Consider the following 22,606-nt stretch of genomic DNA (forward strand, 5'->3'; position numbering starts at 1 on the left):
AACTATAGTCCTTTAAAACAAAGAGACCACAGACCCGGGGGGCTGGGCTGTAGCGAAGGCCTCTCGCCAAAGTGTCTTTGTCCCATGGTTGACACATAATCCAGGAACAGAGGACAGTCAGTACGCCTCAAACACGCTTGCTGCTTGGGGAAGGTTGGGGGGTAAGGGCTCCCCCCCCCCCCCCCCGGATTGGGTGGGTACGGGCCCTATGTGGAGGTAGTCCAAAAATGTTAAACATGGCATCATATAACACAAAATCCTAACTCGCTTTCATCCACTCAATGCGATATCAGTCCCAACTTTGTTATAATAGAAAACGTTCTTCCTAGAAATGTTCAAAAGTTCCAAAAATAGCAAAAAAGAAAAATGCAGCTCACAGGCTCACGACGCGTTGTGAGCTTGGAGATCGGCTATTTCTTTTGCTATTCGTCACACAAAAAAATATGAAGGGCTTGAAGTGGTTAACGGGTCTGAAAAACACAAGAGAGTGAGTGTGTGTGTGTGTGTGTGTGTGTGTGTGTGTGTGTGTGTGGGGTGGGTTTCAGCTTTTGACCGAAGTAAGAAGAGGGAGGGGCTCCAAGGTAAAAAAAAAGGTTGGTAACCACTGGGGGGGGGGCGAGGGGGGTCGACCATGATGGGATCTCCTCCACCATGAGGACCATGATGTGAGGTGGGCTCGCTCGGTAAAAAGTCTCTGCCTCTCAGCTCACAGTGGCCACACCCTTTTCCACCGTAGGTTGAACTGGTTCCGTTCCTTTTCTGAACCAGTTCAGAGTGTTTCCACTGAAAATGAATTGGGGTTCAGAACCCTAAAAAGTTGGTTCGGAAGTGGAACCAAAATAACTCTTTTTTTTTCTTCTGGGAACCAAAGTGGCCGTGCCACTATTCTACAGGTTTGGAAGATGCAGATGCGATATAAACAATGGCAAAGACTAAAGAAAAGGGAAACTGTAACTCAATGGTTCTCAAACGTTTACATTTTGAGGTCTCCCCTCAACTCTGACAGTATACAAATGGAACCAAATGGACCCTAACGGGTCCATTTGGTTCCATTTGTATACTGTCAGGGTGGGGGACAAATTGGGGATTCCTGCTCCCCAAACGGGCTCTCTAACCATTCAGCTACTGTATGCCGCCCCGAAATCACAACGGCTCTGCTTAAAACATGGAGGAAAAAAACACAAGCCGCGGGTTCACGGCCGCCGGTTCCCGTGAAAAGCACCTACGGGTTTCCAAGAATCTACTACGGAACCGGGTTCTAGAACCAACGTTCTTTAGGTGGAAAAAAAGGGGAGGGGGGGGGGCGGCCAGTGTGTGAGCCAACTGGAGGGGGTTCTTCTATGTGGGGGTGGGGGACAGGGGGTTAACTGGGTCCTCCTCCTCCTTCCTCCTCCTGTTTCATCCTCTTCCTCAGCTGCTCAGCGATGTCTGCCAGAGGGTTGGCCTTGGAGGCCAGGCTTTTCGCTGCCTCGCCGAAACGGCTGCTCTCCGTTTCTCTGGAACAGAAAATACACAGAAATACTGATATGTAAATTACATTGTTTTGTATTAAAGACACTTTCATTTTAGCCACAACCATATTTTTTTTTACACTTTGCCTATTCAAAAACAGCAGATGTACAAGCTACGAGCTTGTAGATCTGCTATTTTTTTGAAAAATCTTGGAACATTTGTGCAAATCTTTGAATAGCCTACATATGTTTTTTTTTTAAACTGGTGGGGGTCCCTGGAACAACATATTTTGATGTGGGTCGGCGGGCCAAAAACATACTTTTGGGGGGTCCTTGACATGAAAAGGTTTTGTTCCAGGGACCCCCCAGGAGCAAAGATTTGAGTTAAAAATGTTTAAAAATAATAAAAGTATTCAAAGATTTGCACAAATGTTCACGCAGATCTACAAGCTCATAGAGCGGCACTCAGTGCCGCTCTATGAGCTTGTAGATCTGCTATTTTTGAATAGCCCAAAGTATAAAATAATGGTTATAGGTAAACATTTAAAATGACACAGATGCATTCCCAGATTGAATGGGTTAAACAGAGAACAAACCAACAAACCAGTGTTACTTTTGACAGCAAATATTTATTTAGTCACAGTCTTTTTGCATAAAATTCCATTTAGTTTAAGTCATATGTAATGTTAGTCTTTTGAAATGTTTTAGTTTTAGTCTAGTTATGGTTGACTAAATTTAGTCGACTAAATCTACAGTGTGTATTTTGGCAGGCCTTGCTGGCGTCATAAGGCATGATTTATACTGATAATAGCCGATCTACAAGCTCACAACGTGTCTGAGCTTGTAGATCAGCTATTTTCGGAGCATAATACCCCCACGCAGCCAAGCATAAAAAGACTTGTCTTATTTCTACTAGACCTCTTCTCCACTAGTCCCTCAATTAAAATGTTGGTCTAGTTTGTATTTGTTGACAACATTGTCAATATGTTTAGTCATAGTTTTAGTCACAACTTTATTTAGTTTTCGTCAGTGAAAAAAAGGTAGTCGAGGAACATTTTTCGTCATAGTTTTTAGTTATTATGTTGAATGCACTTATTGTCGCTTTGGATAAAAGCGTCTGCTAGATGACTGTACTGTAATGTAATGTAATGTAATGTAATGTAATGTAATCGACAAAATGAACAAACAACAGCAATTGCACTGGATAGCATCACATTTTAACCCATTAAAACCGGGAAAGCATTTGTGTCATTTTAGATTTTAGCTATATACTGTATAGCAACATACGTGTGTTTCAGAACAGTGGTTCTCAAAAAATAGCAGATCTACAAGCTCACAGCGCGTCACTTCGTGCCGGGCTGCAAGCTTGTACGTCTTTTTTTAATATTGAAAGTGTTTGGATCTTTTTGAAGCTGAACAGAGCTAAGCATTATTTTACACTTTGGCTATTTTTGAAAAAAACGTGAAAATGTGTGCAAATTAATATTTCTATATTCTTTTAAAGCAAACATTTTTAACTCAAATCTTTGCTTCTGGGGGTCCCTGGAACAACATATTTTGAGATTGGGGTCCACGGCCAAATTCATATCATTTTGGGGGTCCTCGACGTGAAAAACTTTGAGCACCACTCAAACCACGCAACGCGTTACGCGTTGTAAGCTTTAGCGCCCAGGATTACTTAGACATTTGTAAGCTTGTAGATCTGCTATTTCTGCTATTTTTTACATGTATAGCATTATTAAATATGTCAATAATTTCTTTGTATATTTAAATTATTTGTCATATTCTGACCCGTTGTGTATTGACAGCCCCTAGTTTGTCCCTGCTGAGTGTCTCCTTATTATTATTATTGGTGTCATATCAACAATAATTATATGGATATACAACATGAGCTGTGCAGTGTTTGATAACGAAGCCTAAAAGGCAAACGTTATTAATATGTTCCTTCCGATGTTCAATGCCAAACACACAATTAACTTAGTGAGATCCTTTCAGGGTGCATTTGTACACTCTCAAGAGTGGAATATAAACACTCAGGATTTTATGGTGTGTGTGCGTGTGCGTGTGCGTGTGCGTGTGTGTGTGTGTGTGTGTGTGTGTGTGCGTGTGCGTGCCGTGGTAAAAAACGAGGTGTTATCTTACAGGAACTTGCGTTTCTGAGGCTGCTTCATCAGGCTGAAGTCTGTGGGCTCTGGCTTCTTCTTCACCGGTCTGGAGGTCAACATGGAGGAGAGAGAGAGAGAGAGATATACAGGTTATACAGTTATATACAGGTCTGACATGAACCAAGGTTATTATAGTTATAACCAAAACTAACACAATAACGAAAATTGAAAAAACATTTTCGTTGACTGAACTAAATAAAAACTAGAATAAAAATAAACTGTAACTGTATTGTGTGTTTACATAACGAACTAAAACTAACTGAAATTATAGACAAAATGCCCTTAGTGTTCGTTTATTTATTCATAACAGTTGTTTGTGGTCAGCCCGGACAGTTTTGTCAACGGGGGGGGGGGGGTTCAGCACGGTGCCCACCGGACAGTTTTGTCAACGGGGGGGGGGAGAAAAAAAGGACGCTCTGCTTCTAAATTCCGCCGATTTTCGCCGTTTTTTTTTCTCACGCTGTTACATAAAGCCCCCAAGGTTGGTGCCCTGTGCTGCTGCGCTGATTTTATCCGCCAGATTGGGACGTTCACGGCATATTTTGCACCATTACGGTGCGTTCATCATCGGTGACGAGTGCCTCTAACAGCCGCTGCTGCACGCAGCCAGCGAGGCGATGCGAGGCGATGCAAGGCGACGCGAGTCATATCTCTCCCCCTGTACCTAATGGCTGTACATGGGGCCGACGGGTGCTTTAGAGTGATTGTGTGAGTGTGGCTACAGGAAGTAAATTCCTAGCCTCGATCTCCAGGCTTTTATTTTTTAGTTTTGCTAAAAAATAAAAGCTTGGAAATTCCTGTCCCAGCTGTTGGTGCGCAAAAGCGCCTCGCGTCGCCTGATGTGGTGCGCATTTTTTATTTTGGGTGCGCATGCGCACCTGCGCACCAGTTATGTGCACCCCTGAACATAATCATGGTTATAGCTAAAAAAAAATCTAAAATGACTCAGTATGCGTTCCTGGATTAAATGGGTTAAAAACATTTCACCTTTTTTTTTCTAACATCACGTATGCTTCACTATGGGACAGAGTCATTTCTGTCTACACACACACACACACACACTGTGTCTCAGAGGTGGACTGTGGGTTTGAACATGTGCAGTGTGCACATTCAGCATGATAACTTTACATGGAGAGGAAAAAGGCTACACTTTCCATCAGTGGTGTGCACAGACATTTTGAGGGCCAGGTGCTCAGGTAAATTATACTTTTTACTTGGTCTGCTCTTTTTTCCCCTCTACACCTATACCTCTTTGCCAAAAATAGCAGATCTACAAGCTCACAACGCCTCGCTGCGAGGCGTTGTGAGCTTGTAGATCTGCTATTTTTGGCTAAAGTTCTCCTCAGAAAAGGGATGCTAGGTTTCAAGTAGTTATGGTAAAAAGAAAAATCATATCACATAAAGATTTGGCGGACCCCCTGTAGTAACTCTGAGGACCCCCAAGGGGTCCTGGACCCCCTGTTGAAGACCCCTGCTGTAAACTGAAAAAAGGGCACTTCTGGTCAAGAGGGCAAAGGGCAGGTGCTCTAGCGCCACCTAGAGTCTATCTGTGCACGTCCCTGCTTCTGAGGATTCTACAAAATGTCTAAATCCTAACAGTATTCTGAAAAATTTACGTTGCTATATCAGTGGTGCTCAAAGCTTTTCATGTCAAGGACGCCCCCACCTCACAATAGTTTGATCCAGGGACCCACACAGAAGCAAAGATTTAAGTTAAACATGTTTGATTAAAAAATTTTTTTTGACCTATTCTAAGATTTGCACACATTTTCGTGATTTTTCAAAAATAGCAGATCTACAAGCTCACAGCGCGACACAAAGTGGCACGTCCCTGCTTTCCATTATAGTATTACATTATAATACATATCATGTTAAATTAAGAGTCCCTATCTATACGGCCAATGACAGGCAGGTTTCTGAACTGTTCCCCCCCGGCCCTGAGTAGACAGACACGGTCCCGTCTCATAATGAGCATGAGGACCAATTATAAAGCTCAATTATAAGCTCGGCTGTTTCCTCTATATCACGTTTATAGGGCTTAAGTGGTTAAACATTTACTGTCAGTATTCCCCGACACTCCGCGGGTTGATATGATCAACCCAAACTTCTTCATCAAATTGCGGTCTGTGGCCTAATGCATATCAAACTGAGGGTCCACGAAATTAAAAAGATTGAACGTCACTGGTATAATGTATTTGATTTCCCAGTACTAAAAATCCCCTACCAAAATAAACAAACAAAATACAGCAGTTCAGGGCTGTGTCCGCCAGCTTTTCCCAGCATTTAACCCATTAAAACGAGCTTGTAGATCTGCTATTTTTTATTTTTTTTAAATCGCGGGCACATTTTTGAATATATATATATACATATATATATATATATTTTTTTTTAAAGCAAACATTGTTTTACTCAAATCTTTGTTTCTGGGGATTTCACAAATGTCTTCCAAATCCTAACAGTTAAAAAAGAAAAAAAAAAAGTATATTGCTATAATATCAGTGGTTCTCAAACTTTTTCATGTCAAGGACCCCCAAAATGATATGTATTTAGCCACGGACCCCCATCTCAAAATATTTTGTTCCAGGGACCCCCCACCGAAGCAAAGATTTGAGTTAACAGTGCATATATAAATTCAACGATTATTTTGAACCGATTTTCACAATTTACTTTCCTCAAAAATAGCAGATCTACAAGCTCATAGCGCGGCACTCGGTGCCGCGCTATGAGCTTGTAGATCTGCTATTTTTGAATAGACCAAATACATCTAAAATGACACAGTATCTACGTTCAAAAAACGGTTGTAAAAAAAACACACGGCAGACTTACACTTTATTCTTCCTGTTGTTGCGGCGCTGTGAGGTGGAGGGCGTGGTGGAGGAGAAGGAGGAGGTGGAGGAGGAGGGCGTGAGGAGCTGGGACAGCTCCGGCAGGGCCTCGGCCAGGGGCTTCATGTCTCCCACCACCGGCATGGCCTTCCGGCGCGCCTCCGCCACCTGCTCCTCCCTGGCCTGTTTGATGGAGCTGATCTCTGGAGGGGAGAGAGAGGGACGGACGGACGGACGGACGGAACAGACGGACACAATACAGGTCAGGAGAGCCAAGGTTTACCGGCACCGCGCCCTGTGGAACGCCTTTCCTAAAGATTTAAGGACACCGCATAACCTGGACTCTTTTAACCCATTAAGAATCGCCTCAGGTCTGAACACATTCCATGCCAGAGTTTAATCTCATAATGTACTCACCAGTGCCAAGGTTTTATTGTTGTTTTTTTGTTTTTTTCATGCCGCCATAGACCCCGCTAAATCCGTTAAAAATGCGCGTTCATTTGGTTCTACACACACAGGGGATCTGTGTGCGACGAGCAGTGAAAACCGCGTCCCCTTACGTTCCGCCATCTTGAAGCTACAGCGGTGAACGCTAGACGGTGATCAGCGAGGAGAAAAACAACAACCGAGATAATCGACTTTTAGGTTTCGTTCTTAGACAGGAAACGGGTGCGATCGAAAAAAACAGAACCCGTTTAATTTCCGGTCGTCCTACCGGAACCGGAAGGGGATCAAAAAATTCGGAAAGTGCACTTTTTCGAATTAACGCGGATTTTCAAAATATCAACAGTTGGCGTAGATCTACGCGATTGGCACGTGGCGGCTTTTAATCGGTTCGCGTAGATCTACGCGACTGGCAGTCAATGTGTTGTTAATGGGTTAAAAACACTTGGTCTAAAAGGTCCGTCCAAAAAAGTCCTCGTTTCCACTGAGGTCCTTGAATGCAATGTTCAACGGCCAAACACACTATTAAAATCCTTATCACAATTATTTGACTGACAATTAAATGGTCAATCTGTAACGGTGACAACCCTAATAACGACATGCTCAAAATAGAGTAAGGAATAAAATTTGACATTTATATTTCAGGGTTTTAATGATTGTGTGGAAACGACGTATAGATTAGATCAGGTATTCAGACACCGGTTAACAAGCTTGTTTCCGCAGCCTCCACACCCATTCCTGGAATTATTGTGCCAATAATTACGATGATAATATGAAAATGAAATAAGCTGATAAACAGTGGCGTGCACAGACATTTTGAGGGGCAGGTGCTCAAGTAAATTATCCTTTTTTTTTGTTTACTTGGTCTGCTCTTTTTTCCCTCTACACCTATACCTCTTTGCCAAAAATAGCCGATCTACAAGCCCACAACGCCTCGCAGCGCGAGGCGTTGTGAGCTTGTAGATCGGCTATTTTTGGCTAAAGTTCTCCTCAGAAAAGGGATGCTAGGTTTTCGAGTGGTTATGGTAAAAAGAAAAATCATATCACATAAAGATTTGGCGGACCCCCTGTAGTAACTCTGAGGACCCCCTAGGGGTCCCGGAGCCCCTGTTGAAGACCCCTGCTGTAAACTGAAAAAAAAAAACTTTTTCTTTCTTTTTTTCAAAAGGGCACTTCTGGTCAAGAGGGCAAAGGGCAGGCGCTCTAGCACCACCTAGAGTCTATCTGTGCACGTCCCTGCTGATAAATAAGACCGTCTTCTCCTCGTTTTCTTGCTAATAATTTCCGAAAAACTGCCAGAGCGTGGAGGGAGGGAGGGCCGGGGTCTTGGGTTTCAGCGAGAGACTCGCGCGGCGGAGCCATTAGCGCCTAATTATATACGCGTAGAGAGAGGATGCGTTTTGTGTTACCCAGGAATTGATTGGCTCAGCAGATAGATAGAGTTACAGGGACTGATCACAATTATAGGAGGATGATGGTGTCGGGATGGGGGGGAGGGGGGGGTTGTGGGGGGTATTTTGTGAGAGAAATAGGCGACCAGGTCTAGGAAAACAAGCCCAAAAGAATGTGGCTATTATAGGCCACATGAGCGCTTTAAACCTATATACTGTATACGTCGGCTATTTGAAAATAGACGATCTACAAGCTCGCAAAAGCTTCTTGCAGATCTGCTATTTTCAGAAAAACTTGAAATAAGATGTGGAATATTTGGAAGATTTTTAAAACATACTAATCTAACAACTGGTACGGGGCTCCCTGGCACAAAACATTTTCAGATTGGGGTTAGGGGACACAAATACATGTTAATTTGGGGGTCCATGACATGAACATTTTTGAGAACCACTTTTTTTTTAATATTAATTGAACGATTTGGAAGCAAGCAACTACACTTAAGAAACGAGCCCAAAAAAAAACGCAAGCTGCAACTACCAATATTTACGAGCAACATAACGGGAAAATAAGCCCATGGTCGCTTATAATAAGCGGACATGGCAACACTGGTAATTGCTGAACTTTGCTCCATGGCTACAGTCATTTGTACTCTGCCATACGCCCTGTGTGTCATGCGGCAAACAATAATATCCACAAGCTCAAAGCGTGTGAGCTTGTGGATGGTATAGTATATCGTTGCTGTCTTGAATGTCCAAAACCGTTCCTTTTTTTATTATTATTTTAAAAACATTTTAGAGTTGTGAAAATAGCCTTATGGATGTGCTTGTGTGATGAAGTAGGGCATTAATCTACAAAATACGGAGAACATGTCTGCCTGAGAGCATGGGTATGTTGCAGGGACGTGCACAGATAGACTCTAGGTGGTGCTACAGCACCTGCCCTTTGCCCTCTTGACCAGAAGTGCCCTTTTGAAAAAAAGAAAGAAAACGTTTTTTTTTTTTCAGTTTACAGCAGGGGTCTTCAACAGGGGCTCCGGGACCCCTAGGGGGTCCTCAGAGTTACTACAAAGGCCAAATCTTTATGTGATATGATTTTTCTTTTTACCATAACCACTCGAAACCTAGCATCCCTTTTCTGAGGAGAACTTTAGCCAAAAATAGCCGATCTACAAGCTCACAACGCCTCGCAGCGCGAGGCGTTGTGAGCTTGTAGATCGGCTATTTTTGGCAAAGAGGTATAGGTGTAGAGGGAAAAAAAGAGCAGACCAAGTAAACAAAATAAAGTATAATTTACTTGAGAACCTGCCCCTCAAAATGTCTGTGCACACCACTGGTATGTTGGACACACCACAGTGGTGAATGAGTGAGTATGAAGACCTCATCATGGATATGTTGAACACATCACAGTGATGAATGACTAAAAGAGGCCTCGTCATGGACACTCACTATTGAGCCAGCGGTCTCTCCTCTCCTTCATCTTCTCCTTCTTTGACTTGAGTTTCTTCTCTTCCACGCCTGTGGAGGGGGAAAGAAAACAGACAGACAGACTCTATTACATTCTTAACGGCAAAAAAAATAAAATAATAAATAATCTCGCCGCGGTCCGCGGCCGGGTGCGGTGTGGCGCCGGGCTCCTCGGGGCCCGGTCTCGCCCGCAGGGCCCGGGCCGGCGGGAGCGGCGGCTGAGCGACACGGGCGAGACCGGGCCCCGAGGAGCCCGGCGCCACGCGCCACCGCCGACACCCGCCCGGCCGTGGACCGCGGCGAGGGTTTTTTCGTACCTCCAGACCCCCACGCGAGGGTGCCGGACAGAACGGTAATGATCCTTCCGCAGGTTCACCTACGGAAACCTTGTTACGACTTTTACTTCCTCTAGATAGTCAAGTTCGGGCGACTTCCGAGCGCTCCACCGGGGCCGTGACCGGCGGCGCCCGTCCGAGGACCTCACTAAGCCATCCGATCGGTAGCAGCGACGGGCGGTGTGTAGCATAACTGAAAATAAATAGTCACAATAAATTACGTAGCAGTGATCCATTTTAGCACACGGCGCGTCACATGAATTTACAAAATCAAAAAAAAACATTGAAAACGACAACCTAACACACATCAATCCATAAAAGCCCAAACTTTAAGTGCATCACTAGCCTGTAGCTTTTGCCATAACAGTTTTGTTCACACTGTTTTTATAGGAAGCTTAGATGGAGACTAGGGATGTTAACAATTAATCTATAATCGATTGCCGTTAAGAATGTCAATTAATTGAAAAAAATGATTGAGAAAAGTGTTTTTGTTTTTTTAGTTTTTGGCTAGTGAAAGCTACTGTTACAGTATGGTGTGTGTGATATCAAATATGAGCTTCGATAATCACAGTAATCCTTGATCATATTAAAAGGCTTTTGGAGAAGAATTTTCCTTTTGGTACAAAAAAACGCTGCTTATCAATTAATCCAGTGGTTCTCAAACTTTTTCATGTCAAGGACCCCCAAATTGACACTTATTAGCCCGTGGACGCGCATTTGAAAAGATACGCCAGGGACCCCCATAAGAGAAGATTTTTTTTTACGGCTCTAGCAGTGATTTTCAACCATTTTAATTTCCCCCAGTTTGACACGCTGTATAGGCTACGGACCCCCATTTAATGGCATTTCTATCTCTGGGACCTCAATTTAATTAATTTAATTTAACTCTGAGAGTGTAGAAATGGAACCAAATGGACCCGTTAGGGTCCATTTGGTTCCATTTGTACACTCTCTCAGTTACACCCATATGGGTAAATTTGGTTCCTAACTATCTATCATTTAGCTGGGGACCCCTGGAACTCCCTCAAGGACCCCTGGGGGTCCCCGGACACCACTTTGAGAACCAATGAATTAATCGATTGATCGATCGATGAGGTTATCAACTATGAATGAATGAATACATGGATCATTTGCATCCCTACTGGAGACTGGCTGACACACAGAGGCAGCTCATTGCACATGGAGGGTACATGGATGCAGACTACAACTCATTTAACCCTATAGTTACAGCTATCTTTTTTCCACTCCTGTGGGAAAAACATCCTGGGCGGACGGAAAAAAAAAAACGTTTTTCTCTAATGTTATTTTATCAGCAGAGCCACCTTGAGCCCCCCCCCCCACGTCCAGGACAACCTCAGGGGCCCACTGTGTGTGTGTGTGTGTGCTAATGTGTGTGTGCTAATGCGTGTGTGCTAATGTAAGGGTGAGAAAGAGATGAAAAGAGGGGAGAAAGAAAAATCCGATAGAGGGAAAACAGCCGCGAGAATGAAGTAAGTGAGACAGAGATGAAAGGCAGAAAAAGAGAGATGTGGATGGTGTGTGTGTGTGTGTGTGTGTGTGTGTGTGTGTGTGTGTGTGTGTGTGTGTGTGTGTGTGTGTGTGTGTGTGTGTGTGTGTGTGTGTGCTCCACGGCAGTGGTTCTTAAAGTGGAGTGTGTGGGGGGGGCATGGTTCCCATCCCAGCCCATCCTGCAGAGCAGCAGTAGGGTCAGCGAGCCGCTGCCATTGGCCGATGATGCCAGAAGGTCAAGGGACAGACCGGATATTTCCGTGACAGTGAGACCGGTGACGGTAGCCATGTGGCCACCAAAAAAGTTTGAGCACCACTGATATAGAAACATACGTTTTTCAGAAAACTGTTGGTATTTAGGAGACGTGATGTAGAATCGGCTTCAGGTCTCAATGGGTTAAATTAACAGAGTGAGATTTTACAGGGTGGACCAGAGATAAAGCATGCTATGAAATGGGGGGGTCTGTTATGTGGGCCTAATCAATGCACATTAAACTGGCCGTCCTTGAAATGGAAAAGGCTGTGTGTGGAATCCGAGGCCTAAGAGAGAGGCCGTGATGGACGAGTACTTTTATCACATTTAATCCGGCGACGCATTCTGTGTCATTCTAGATTTTAGCTAACCACTATTTTTCTACTTTGGATATTCAAAAATAGCAGATGTACAAGCTCATAGCTCGTAGCTACGAGCTTGTAGATCTGCTATTTTTGAAAAATCTTGAACATTTGTGTAAATCTTTCAATACATATTTTTACAAGAACAATTTTTTGTACTCAAATCTTTGCTTCTGGGGGGGTCCCTGGAACAACATATTTTGAGATGGGGGTCGGCGGCCAAATACATAATTGTGGGTGGTCCTTGACGAGAACAAGTTTGAGCAGCAGTGATATACAGTGGGGAGAACAAGTACTTGATGGGTCGTGGCTTTTAGCAAATTACAGACCTCTACATTCTTTGTAAGTGGAAAACCTGCAAAATCGGCAGTATATCAAATACTTGTTCTCCCCACTGTAGCAACATACGTTTTTTCAGGGGGAAAAAAATAACAATTGCAAACGTTCGCTTTAAAAATATGTATATATTCAAAGATTTGCACACATTTTCACAATTTTTTCAAAAAATAGCAGATCTACAAGCTCACAGCGCGGCACTCTTGTAGATCTGCTATTTTTGAATAGCCAAAGAAATGTTAAAATAACAGAGATGCGTTCCCGGGATTGAAGTTTTTTTTTGCAGACTTCATTGTGTGAATCAATAACATCTCTAGGCCTTTAGAGAATCCCCTGTCAGCGGGAGGTTGATGCATCCATCATGATGGGAAATAAATCCTCATTTGATGTCAGATCATCATATAGACATTATTTTGTCATGGTGTTGAATGTGTGTTAACCCACGGGGAAAGCATACTGTGTCATTTTAGATGTCTTTGGCTATTCAAAAATAGCAGATGCAGATTTTTTCAAAATCGTGACAATTTGTGCAAATCTTTGAATATATATTTTTAAATCATTTTTAACTCAAATCTTTGCTTCTGGGGGATTCTACAAATGTCTTCTAAATCCTAACAGTTTAAAAAAGAAGAAAAAAAAACATCAAAATATGTTTGCTTTGTATTCAAAGATGTGCACACATTTTCACAAAAATAGCAGATCTACAAGCTCATTTTTCAAGCTATTTTTGAATAGCGAAAGAAATCTTAAAATGACAGATGTGTTCCCGGTCTTAAATCGGTTAACTTGTGTGGCACGAGGCAGAGGTTCCACAAACAGTGTCATACTGTTGTGCCTCGAGTCTGACACACACGCACGCGCGCGCGCGCGCACACGCACACACACACACACACACACACACACACACACACACACACACACACACACACAGAGTAAACATAGAAAAAAAGGTATGAATTATGTTTACACTATGAATATATATATATATATATATATATATATATATATATATATATATATATATATATATATATATATATATATATATATATATATAAATTCTAGACCCTATAGCAGAAAAAAGGCTGGCTTCCCCATGTCATTACAGGCAAACATTTGAAATGTAATTATTCAAATAAAAATATAAAATGATCATTAAAGTAGCAGATTGGCTATTTATTTGCTAGATTTAGACATGGCTAGAGGTGTGCCTTGGGACCAAAAAGTTGAAAACGTATTTCTTTTGCCGTCATGTAATCCTGTACTCAATTTTCCTTTTTTTCCCTCTCATGATTCCTTATTGATTTGACATGACCTTATTAGTGCGCTGTCCATCACACTAAAAGGAACGCTGGGACGCCATCGATCTGTGGCGACACGCCCGCCATGATGGAGTTCAAAAGGTCACGACGGTGGCGTCACAATAATTGTAACCACTATTATTTCATACTTTGGCCGTTCAAAAACAGCAGATATATGCAGTATATAAAAATATCACTTTGTGCCCTGATGTGAGCTTGGAGATCTGCTATTTTAGAAAAGTATTGAAAATGTTTTGGTTATTTTATTTATTATGATCTCTCCACCGCCATCGATCTGTAGTGACACCGTGCAGATGGAGTTCAAAGGTCATAACTGCCCTGATGTGCGTCCCCCGTCCGTCCTGTCCCGCCCTCTCAGCCCCACCCCCCCCACCCCCCATCCCTCCACGCCACGACCGCACGATGCTGCCATCGATGCTGTCATACAGTACGCAGATCTCAGTGGACGCACGGGCACGAACACACACACACACACACACCACTATGTGTTACTATAGTTAAAATAATAACTACAATAATCTACAAGCTGTAGATCGTCTATTTTCGCTGCACAACATGATTCCATAATAGAAGACATGCTTCTATTATGGAATCCAAATGACTGAAATCAGTGGTGGTGACAGAACTTTAATGCATAACTGGACTCCTACGTGAGCCTGGGTTCCTGGAGCCAGTTGCACCACCTCACGCTAAATTCAAACTTAGCCTAGTTATAGCTTAACCCTTTAAGACCCGAGGCAATTCTTTAAAAAAAATCTAAATTCTAACAGTTTTTCAAAAATAAAGTAAAAAATATTTTTTCACGATTATTCAAAAATAGCAGATCTACAAGCTCATAGCGCGGCACATTCTAGAGTGACACAGATGCGTTCCAGGTCTAAATGGGTTAATCCAGTCAATCTGGGGACGCATCTCTGTCATTTTAGATTTCTTTGGCTATTCAAAAATAGCAGATCTACAAGCTCATGGCGTGGCACCATGTGCCGCGCTCTGAGCTTGTAGATCTTCTATTTTTTTGAAAAATACACAAATTTCTTTCTTTTTTTCAAATAGCAGATCTAAGCTCATAGCGCGGCACTCAGTGTCGCGTTATGAGCTTGAGCTTGTAGATAACTCGGCTGTCTGTAGGAGGGGTCGGCGGTTGCGTCTCCAGACAGACGCGCCCCGGAGTGACCAGGTTGACCCACATGACCGGAGGAGGAGAGACAGCTCTTCATCACAGCCTGGTGTTAATGAGACGTATCGCTCTGTCTGTCTGCTAGATGAAAGGCCTCCGTCTGCACACTTCACTGAAGGGGATGGGGGTGGGTGGGGAGAGATGTGGGTGAGGGGTGGGGTGGGTAAGGTGGGATGTGGGTGGGGTGGATAGGGGTGGTTAGTTAGGGTGTGGGGGCGCTCGGGTCGACATTGTGTTCGTCCGGGTGGAAATAGGGGTGCTACAGTTAACCGAACAAATCAACTTTATTGAGTATTAACTCTCTGGCTGTCAAGAACGAGATATCACAAGTTGTTCTTTTTTTAATAAAAAAAGAAAGAAATTGGGGAAAAAATGATCAGAACCCAAGATATCGCAATCCGAAGATTTAATATAGTCATATAATATCTATATACATATTTATATTTTTTTTTGATTCATGCATTAGTTTTTTTAAATTTGTTTTAAACTGTCTTTCTACAGCAACATTCTTGTAAAACAACAGTGGTTAATCAGACGAATCGATTTAGTTGATAAAAAATCATCTATAAATTTGTTTTATTCGCTTAATTGATTGTTTTTTTTTATATATATTGTATAAAAAACACACTTTTAGATGATTTGATTGATCAGGTAATGGATAGAAGAAAATCACAAAGTAAAATAAAGCGATAGCTGCAGTTCTGGGGACAACATCGGGCCGAGGCCAGCCAGCGGCGAGGCTCCTGGAATGTCCCTCCTCTCTGTGATGGGGCTTCAGACGGGCCTTATCTGTAGTTGAGGATCGGCCAGGCATGCCGTAACGTAACGTAACATAGCGGGCCGGGCAGAGATCCCGCTGGCCTGGCCTGGCAGCAGCAGCAGGCGTTTCTTTTATCCCGTTAAGACCTGGATCTGTGTCATTTTTAGATTTGAGCTAAAAAGCATTATTTCACACTTTGGGCTATTCAAAAAATAGCAGATATACAAGCTCGTAGCGCGGCACCGAGTGCCGCGCTACGAGCTTGTAGATCTGCTATTTTTGAAAAATCGTTAAAATCTGTGCAAATCTTCTGAATATATATATTTTTTAAAGCGAACATTTTTAACTCAAATCTTTGCTTCTGGGGGGGTCCCTGGAACAAAATATTTTGATGGGGGGTCCGCGGCCAAATAAATATCATTTTGGGGGTCCTTGACATGAAAAAGATTGAGCACCACTGATATAGAAACATACGTTTTTCAGAAAACTGTTGGGATTTAGGAGACTTATGTAGAACCGGCTTCAGGTCTCAATGGGTTATCTTGCCACCGCAGCGAGACAACAAATGTGTTGGAGCTGCTGTTTGACAGGACCTGATAGGCATCTGTATAGAAACCCTGATCACTGCTGCTGACTGAGGCTGCGGGAAGAGAAACAGGGAGGGATGTGTGTGAAACACGATCGCCCTGGGGTGGGTGAGTGAGTGGAGGAGAGGAGGGGGGGGTGTGGGGGGGTCAGTGGATCTATAGTGTTTGAGGTGGTGGGTGTGGGGAGGTTGGATGGGGGGGTCGACTCCCACTGGGAGCATCGTCTTCTCAGCGTTATGGTGAAATGGAAGAGCTGTGATTACAGGCCGGCTAGAGAGACTTCTAGAGTACAACCCCCCTCCCCACCCTAGCCCCCCCCCCCCCTGTCCCACACACACACACACACACACACATTCGCCTTTTCTTTTAACCCATTAAGACCTGAGGCCGCTTCTAAAAAAATCTAGATCTAAATCTTAACAGTTTTTCGGAAAAAGAAATAAGAAAAATATTTTCACGATTTTTCAAAAATAGCAGATCTACAAGCTCATAGCGCGGCACTCGGTGCCGCGCTATGAACTTGTATATCTGCTATTTTTGAATAGCCAAAGACATCTAAAGTGACACAGATGCGTTCCAGGTATCAATGGGTTAATACATCAACGAATCGACTGACTTTGTCGGATTTTTTTGTAATCGACTAGATTGATTACAGTCTGATTAAGAACACAAGCCATAGTTATTGTACGAGCTCTCTCATGGTCACAATGGTGTCGCACTCGATGGCGAAAAACAGCCGATCTACAAGCTCGCTGCTTTGCAAATATTTTTGCAACTGTATTTAAAAGAAAATTACATTTGAATAAAAAACAAAGAAAATGATACGTTTATTATTTTGTTCAAATCAATGTCGTTTGTAATGAATGCAATGGATTAATACGATGAACTGATGCAGCCCTACACCAGAGGAGTGTAGATAGATATGTGCAGTGTGTTACCTGGGCTGGTAACTCTCCTCAGAAATGATATTCAAATATTGGTCTTAAAAATCGGCAGATATTCAAATATATTCGAATATTATTATTATTATATTATTAAAAAATCACACCCAGTGTGAAGTGGGCGGTGTGTAGTCATCACAACATAACTCACTTTAAAAAAGGATAAATGACGTTTTTTAAAGTCCATACTGCTATTCATAGGGCTGCACATGTGTCATGTGTTTCGCTAGACAATCACAGTCCTGAATTTGCAAAGTCAGCCAATCACATTACAGTTAGTGGTGATGATACTAGCTGTAATGTGATTGCCTGATATGAAAAAAGTATCGATTTGCATTAACAATGGAAGGGTTAGGGGGTACACAATTTTTTTGGTCGGTGTCCAAAACTCACTTATAGGGGGCGGCTACACCGCCCCAAAAATATATTTAAAAAAAAATACTTTTTGAGTGGTGCCAACCACTCCTATATCTGACTTTGTCTGTGTGTCCGTCCGTATGTCCAATAAACAAACATTGATGACAACATCAATACGGGGCTCATCAAAGGCACCACTCTCTTCACACAGGGTGTGATTTTTTAATGTTTATTGGACAGGAACAATACAAACAAACAATGGATCAAGTGCTCGGATCCAATAATACATTGTTTTTTGTATGTTCCTGTCAAGTAAACATAAAAAATAAAACATAAACTTTTTTTTTTTTTTTTCGAATATTAATTTTCATATTCGAATACACATATTTCCCCCATATTCGAGGAATATTCGAAAATATTAATTTACCAGCCTTATGTGTTTACCATATGAACCCTAGTGCTCCTATATTCACGTTCTGACCTTGTATTCTGACACAAAAAAATAGCAGATCTACAAGCTCATAGCGTGTCAAATGTTTCGATGAATTGAGTACAAAGTACCCCAATGGAAACAAGCCATAGTGCTTTCTTGGGTTTTAAAATCCTCTTAGCAGACCTTGTATTGAACTGTACTTTCCTGTGCTTTTTGTTGTTGTTGCAAACTGCTAATAAAGTATTCAATCAATAATGTTTTGAATTGGCCTCAGGACTTAAGGGGTTAAGTGGTTTTTAACCCATTAATACCTGGAACGCATCTGTGTCACTTTCGATTTCTTTGCCTATTCAAAAATAGCAGATCTACAAGCTCATAGCGCGGCACTGAGTGCCGCGCTATGAGCTTGTAGATCTGCTATTTTTGAAAAATCCTGATTTTTTTTTTTTTTTTTTCAAAAAAGTTAGGATTGAGAAAACATTTTTAAGAATCGCCTCAGGTCTTAATGGGTTAAAGGGTGAGAGGAGAGGAGAGGAGAGGAGAGGAGAGGAGAGGGGAGGGGAGGGGAGGAGAGGAGAGGAGAGGAGAGGAGAGGAGAGGGGAGGGGAGGGGAGAGGAGAGAGAAAGAGAGACAGGCTGGTCTTTGGGGAGCTGACCTCTGAGGTCATCGTTGACACATGGACCTCCTCTCTGGGGTCTGGTAGTAAATACTTCATTAGACTGCAGCGCGCAGTCCTTGTGTCACGTGGCTCTGTGCGGGACGTCCCACTGCAGAATAACTAAGACAGATGTGTGACACGAGACGGGACTCTCTCTTTCCCAGGTGTTCCGCCCAGGCGGGCGTGGTTTTGCGGTTAGGTTATAAGGGCAGTGGTTCCCAAACAGTGGGTCGTGGACCCATTTTTATGGGTCACGACTCGCAATTAAACATCACTTTTTTACTTTTTATTTGAAAAAAAAAATACATATATTTGAAAAGATTTTCAATTTCTTATTCATAAAATAATTGAAATTCCATAAAAAAAATACATAAAAAAAACTTTAATTTAAAATAGCAGATCTACAAGCCCACAACGCATCGCATCGTGACGCGTTGTGAGCTTGGTTAATAAAATAATTGAAATTACATTAAAAAACTACTTTAGAAGTAGTGAAAATAGCCGATCTACAAGCTCAAAACGCATTGTGAGCTTGTAGATCGTCCATTTTTTAGGGTCCCGGGAAGACATCAAATGTGTCTTTTGGGTCACGACCCCAAAAAACTTTGGGAACCATCTGGGTCATAAGGTTAGGTTTAGGCATATAAACACGCCCCCCTTCGGGCGAAACACCAAAGAAAGAGGGAGTCCCGTGACGAGCCATCGCACTGCAGGATAACTAGACAGATGCTCAGCTGCCAACTATAAGAGAGAAGATGCCAATTACATTTACCCACCACGGCTTCTATGGGCAGAGAGCATCACTCCACAATAATTACTCAGAACAACAATGGCGGAGAAAAGAACCTCGACGCGATTAAAGAAACACAAGTGCTCTGATGATGTAACTGGAAATAAAAATCAGGTTTTTACCCATCAACCCATTTAATTGTCATGTGTCATTTTAGATTTTAGCTATCACCATTATTTTATATTTTGGCTATTCAAAAATACCAGATCTACAAGCTCATAGCGCGAGAGCTGCTATTCTTTTGAAAAATCTTGAACATTAAGTGCATCTTTGAATATATATACTTTTTTAAGCGAACATTTTAACTCAAATCTTTGCCTCAGGAGGTCCCTGGAACAACATACTTTACAAATGTTTGCTTTAAAAAATATTTATAATCAAAGATTTGCACACATTTTTGCGATTTTTCAAAAATAGCAGATCTACAAGCTGGAATCTGTGTGAGGAACCTGCATTTCCCAAGGGGACCTTGTGGATTCATCAAAAACGCCCGTCCTTGGTTCTGGTTTTCACTGATTGTATTGAATACTTTATTAAACAGTTTGGTGCAGTGGTGGTGACTGATATTGTCCTTGTCCTGATATTGTCCTCCTAATACGTGACGCGGCCGTGTTTTTTTTTTTATAATTACTTTTTTCCATTTATTTAATTTTATTATGTATTACTTTATTTATTTTTATTATTTTTTTATAAAGAATCCCCTCCAAAAAAACTATAAAAAAAAAAGAATTGAAAGTAAAATATATAATATATATTTTAAGTACAGTACTCAAGTAACTTCATTACTGTCCACCACTGAACACAGTATTCTAGTGTCTGTGTGTTATTTCAGTACACTGACTCTATGAAGCCCTTATAGCATTGGTTCTCAAAGTGGGGTCCGGGGACCCCCAGGGGTACTTGAAGGGGTTCCAGGGGGTCCCCAGCTAAATGATGGACAGGAACCTAATGGACCCTTATCGGTCTGTAACTCAGAGAGTGTACAAATGGAACCAAATGGACCCTTATGGGTCTGTAACTCAGAGAGTAACGGGTCCATTTGGTTCCATTTGTACACTCTCAGAGTTAAATTAACATTGGTTTTACAATGTGAATTGGGGTCCCAGAGGTATAAATGCCATTAAATGGGGGTCCGTAGCCCTAATGCACGTCAAACTGGGGGTCCTTGGAATTAAAATGGTTGAGAATCACTGCTAGAGAGCCGTAAAAACCTTCTCTTATTGGGGTCCCTGGCTTATCTTTTCAAATGGGGGTCTGCGGAGTAATATGTGTCAATTAGGGGGTCCTTGACATGAAAAAGTTTGAGAACCATTGCCTTATAGCACAATATACACCATGTGATCTGTAAAATATCACATCTCAGCCACATACTTCAAAATGGGAACTCTCTCTCTTTCTCTCTCTTTCTCTCTCTCATCGCGTGAGAGGAGGTTAATGATGGCACAGTATAATGTGAGTCAATGCCCTGGGGGGGGGGGGGGTCTTCGCTCGCCCTCTCCATCGGTCTCTCTCTCTCTCTGCATGGAATCAAAAGCTCAGAGATGGGAGCTGGACAAACGAGAGTGTGTGTGTGTGTGTGTGTGTGTGTGTGTGTGTGTGTGTGTGTGTGTGTGTGTGTGTGTGTGTGTGTGTGTGTGTGTGTGTGTGTGTGTGTGTGTGTGTGTGTGTGGGGGGCTAGGCATTATGACTTCAAATCAATACTAATCAGGATTATTTCAAACGTATGCAGGCTCAATTTCAAAACATTTTTTTTAACAGTGAATATAGCAGATCTACAAGCTCAGTAGAATACAGTTGATCAGACTAATGGATTTAGTCGATTGTTAAGAAAATCTATCACAATTGTTTCCCCCGGGGGGGGGGGTCCCCACATGATTTGGGGGGTCCCCCAGATGACAGTAACGTGACAATTTAAGGACTTTTAATACGAAATACCTAAAAAGAAATAAAACATTGAAAGAAAACAATATACAAAAAAATATATATATAAAAGAAATATATAAGAGGCAAATATTTTGAAAATAGCAGCAAAATAAGATCTACAAGCTCATAGCGCGGCACTCAGCTTGTAGATCTGCTATTTTTGAATAGCCTAAGAAATCTTAAAATGACAGAAATGCGTTCCCGGTCGTAATGGATGATCAAAGGAGTAGTTCACCCCAAAAAACACATCTTTTGTATTAGGAATGCGACAAAAACAATAAAATGAATTCAAGGCTTCATGGGGCGTGTAATTGATAGAAAATAAGTGATTTTTTTGGGGTGAACTACTCCTTTAACCAATTAAGACCTGAGGCAATTCTTTAAAAAATGTTTTTTCAAGATTTTTCAAAAATAGCAGATCTACAAGCTCATAGCGCGGCACGAGTGCCGCGCTATGAGCTTGTAGATCTGCTATTTTTGAATAGCCAAAGAAATGTAAAGTGACACAGATGCGTACAGGTCTTACTGGGTTAAGTGAATATGGAAGTGAACAACATTCTATTGTTTAGATTAGGATAATAAAACCTAAAAGAATGAAAGCTATTGTTTAGGATAATAAAACCTAAATAAAAATGGAGGCCAAATTGGTTCATTTTCCTACCGCTGGGTGAATGGAACTTCAACATAAGGGGTCTCTGAGGGCTAACCATTGAAGACCACGCACGTACGCACGCACGTACACACACAGGATTTAGAAGACATTTTGTAGAATCCCCCAGAAGCAAAGATTTGAGTTACAAATGTTCACTTAAAATATATATACATATTCAAAGAATTGCACATATTTTCACGATTTTTCATACATAGCAGATCTACAAGCTCATAGCTTGTAGATCTGCTATTTTTGAATAAACAACGACATGTAAAAATGACCTGATACCAGTATGGGAACAGCTGCTGATATACTGCCTAAAACGCTGGTGGAAAAAAGTACCCACATTTTTTACTTAAGTAAAAGTATCACTACTGCAATGCAGAAATACTCTTGTTGCAAGTAAAAGTGCGGAATTCAAAATTCACTTGAGTAAAAGTGCAAAGGTATTGGTATCAAAATGTACTTAA

At 42.0% G+C, this 22,606-nt stretch overlaps 1 protein-coding gene across 1 annotated transcript in view; it reads right to left on the minus strand.

Annotated features, from left to right (window-relative positions):
• Window positions 1-1,072: 1,072 nt before the first annotated feature.
• The window catches only part of LOC311040853 (uncharacterized protein), a 28,626-nt gene continuing 7,092 nt past the window's right edge, over window positions 1,073-22,606 (minus strand). The window contains exons 3-6 of the mRNA XM_084051222.1: window positions 9,723-9,791; window positions 6,443-6,644; window positions 3,594-3,662; window positions 1,073-1,496 (exon numbers count right to left, since the gene is read on the minus strand). Coding sequence (XP_083907348.1) covers window positions 1,364-1,496; window positions 3,594-3,662; window positions 6,443-6,644; window positions 9,723-9,791 — 473 coding nt within the window. The 3' untranslated portion in view covers window positions 1,073-1,363. The remainder of the gene's footprint in view (window positions 1,497-3,593; window positions 3,663-6,442; window positions 6,645-9,722; window positions 9,792-22,606) is intronic.

This window comes from Gymnoscopelus microlampas (assembly GCF_963454915.1).
Source record: "Gymnoscopelus microlampas genome assembly, chromosome: 24".
Lineage (NCBI taxonomy): Eukaryota > Metazoa > Chordata > Actinopteri > Myctophiformes > Myctophidae > Gymnoscopelus > Gymnoscopelus microlampas.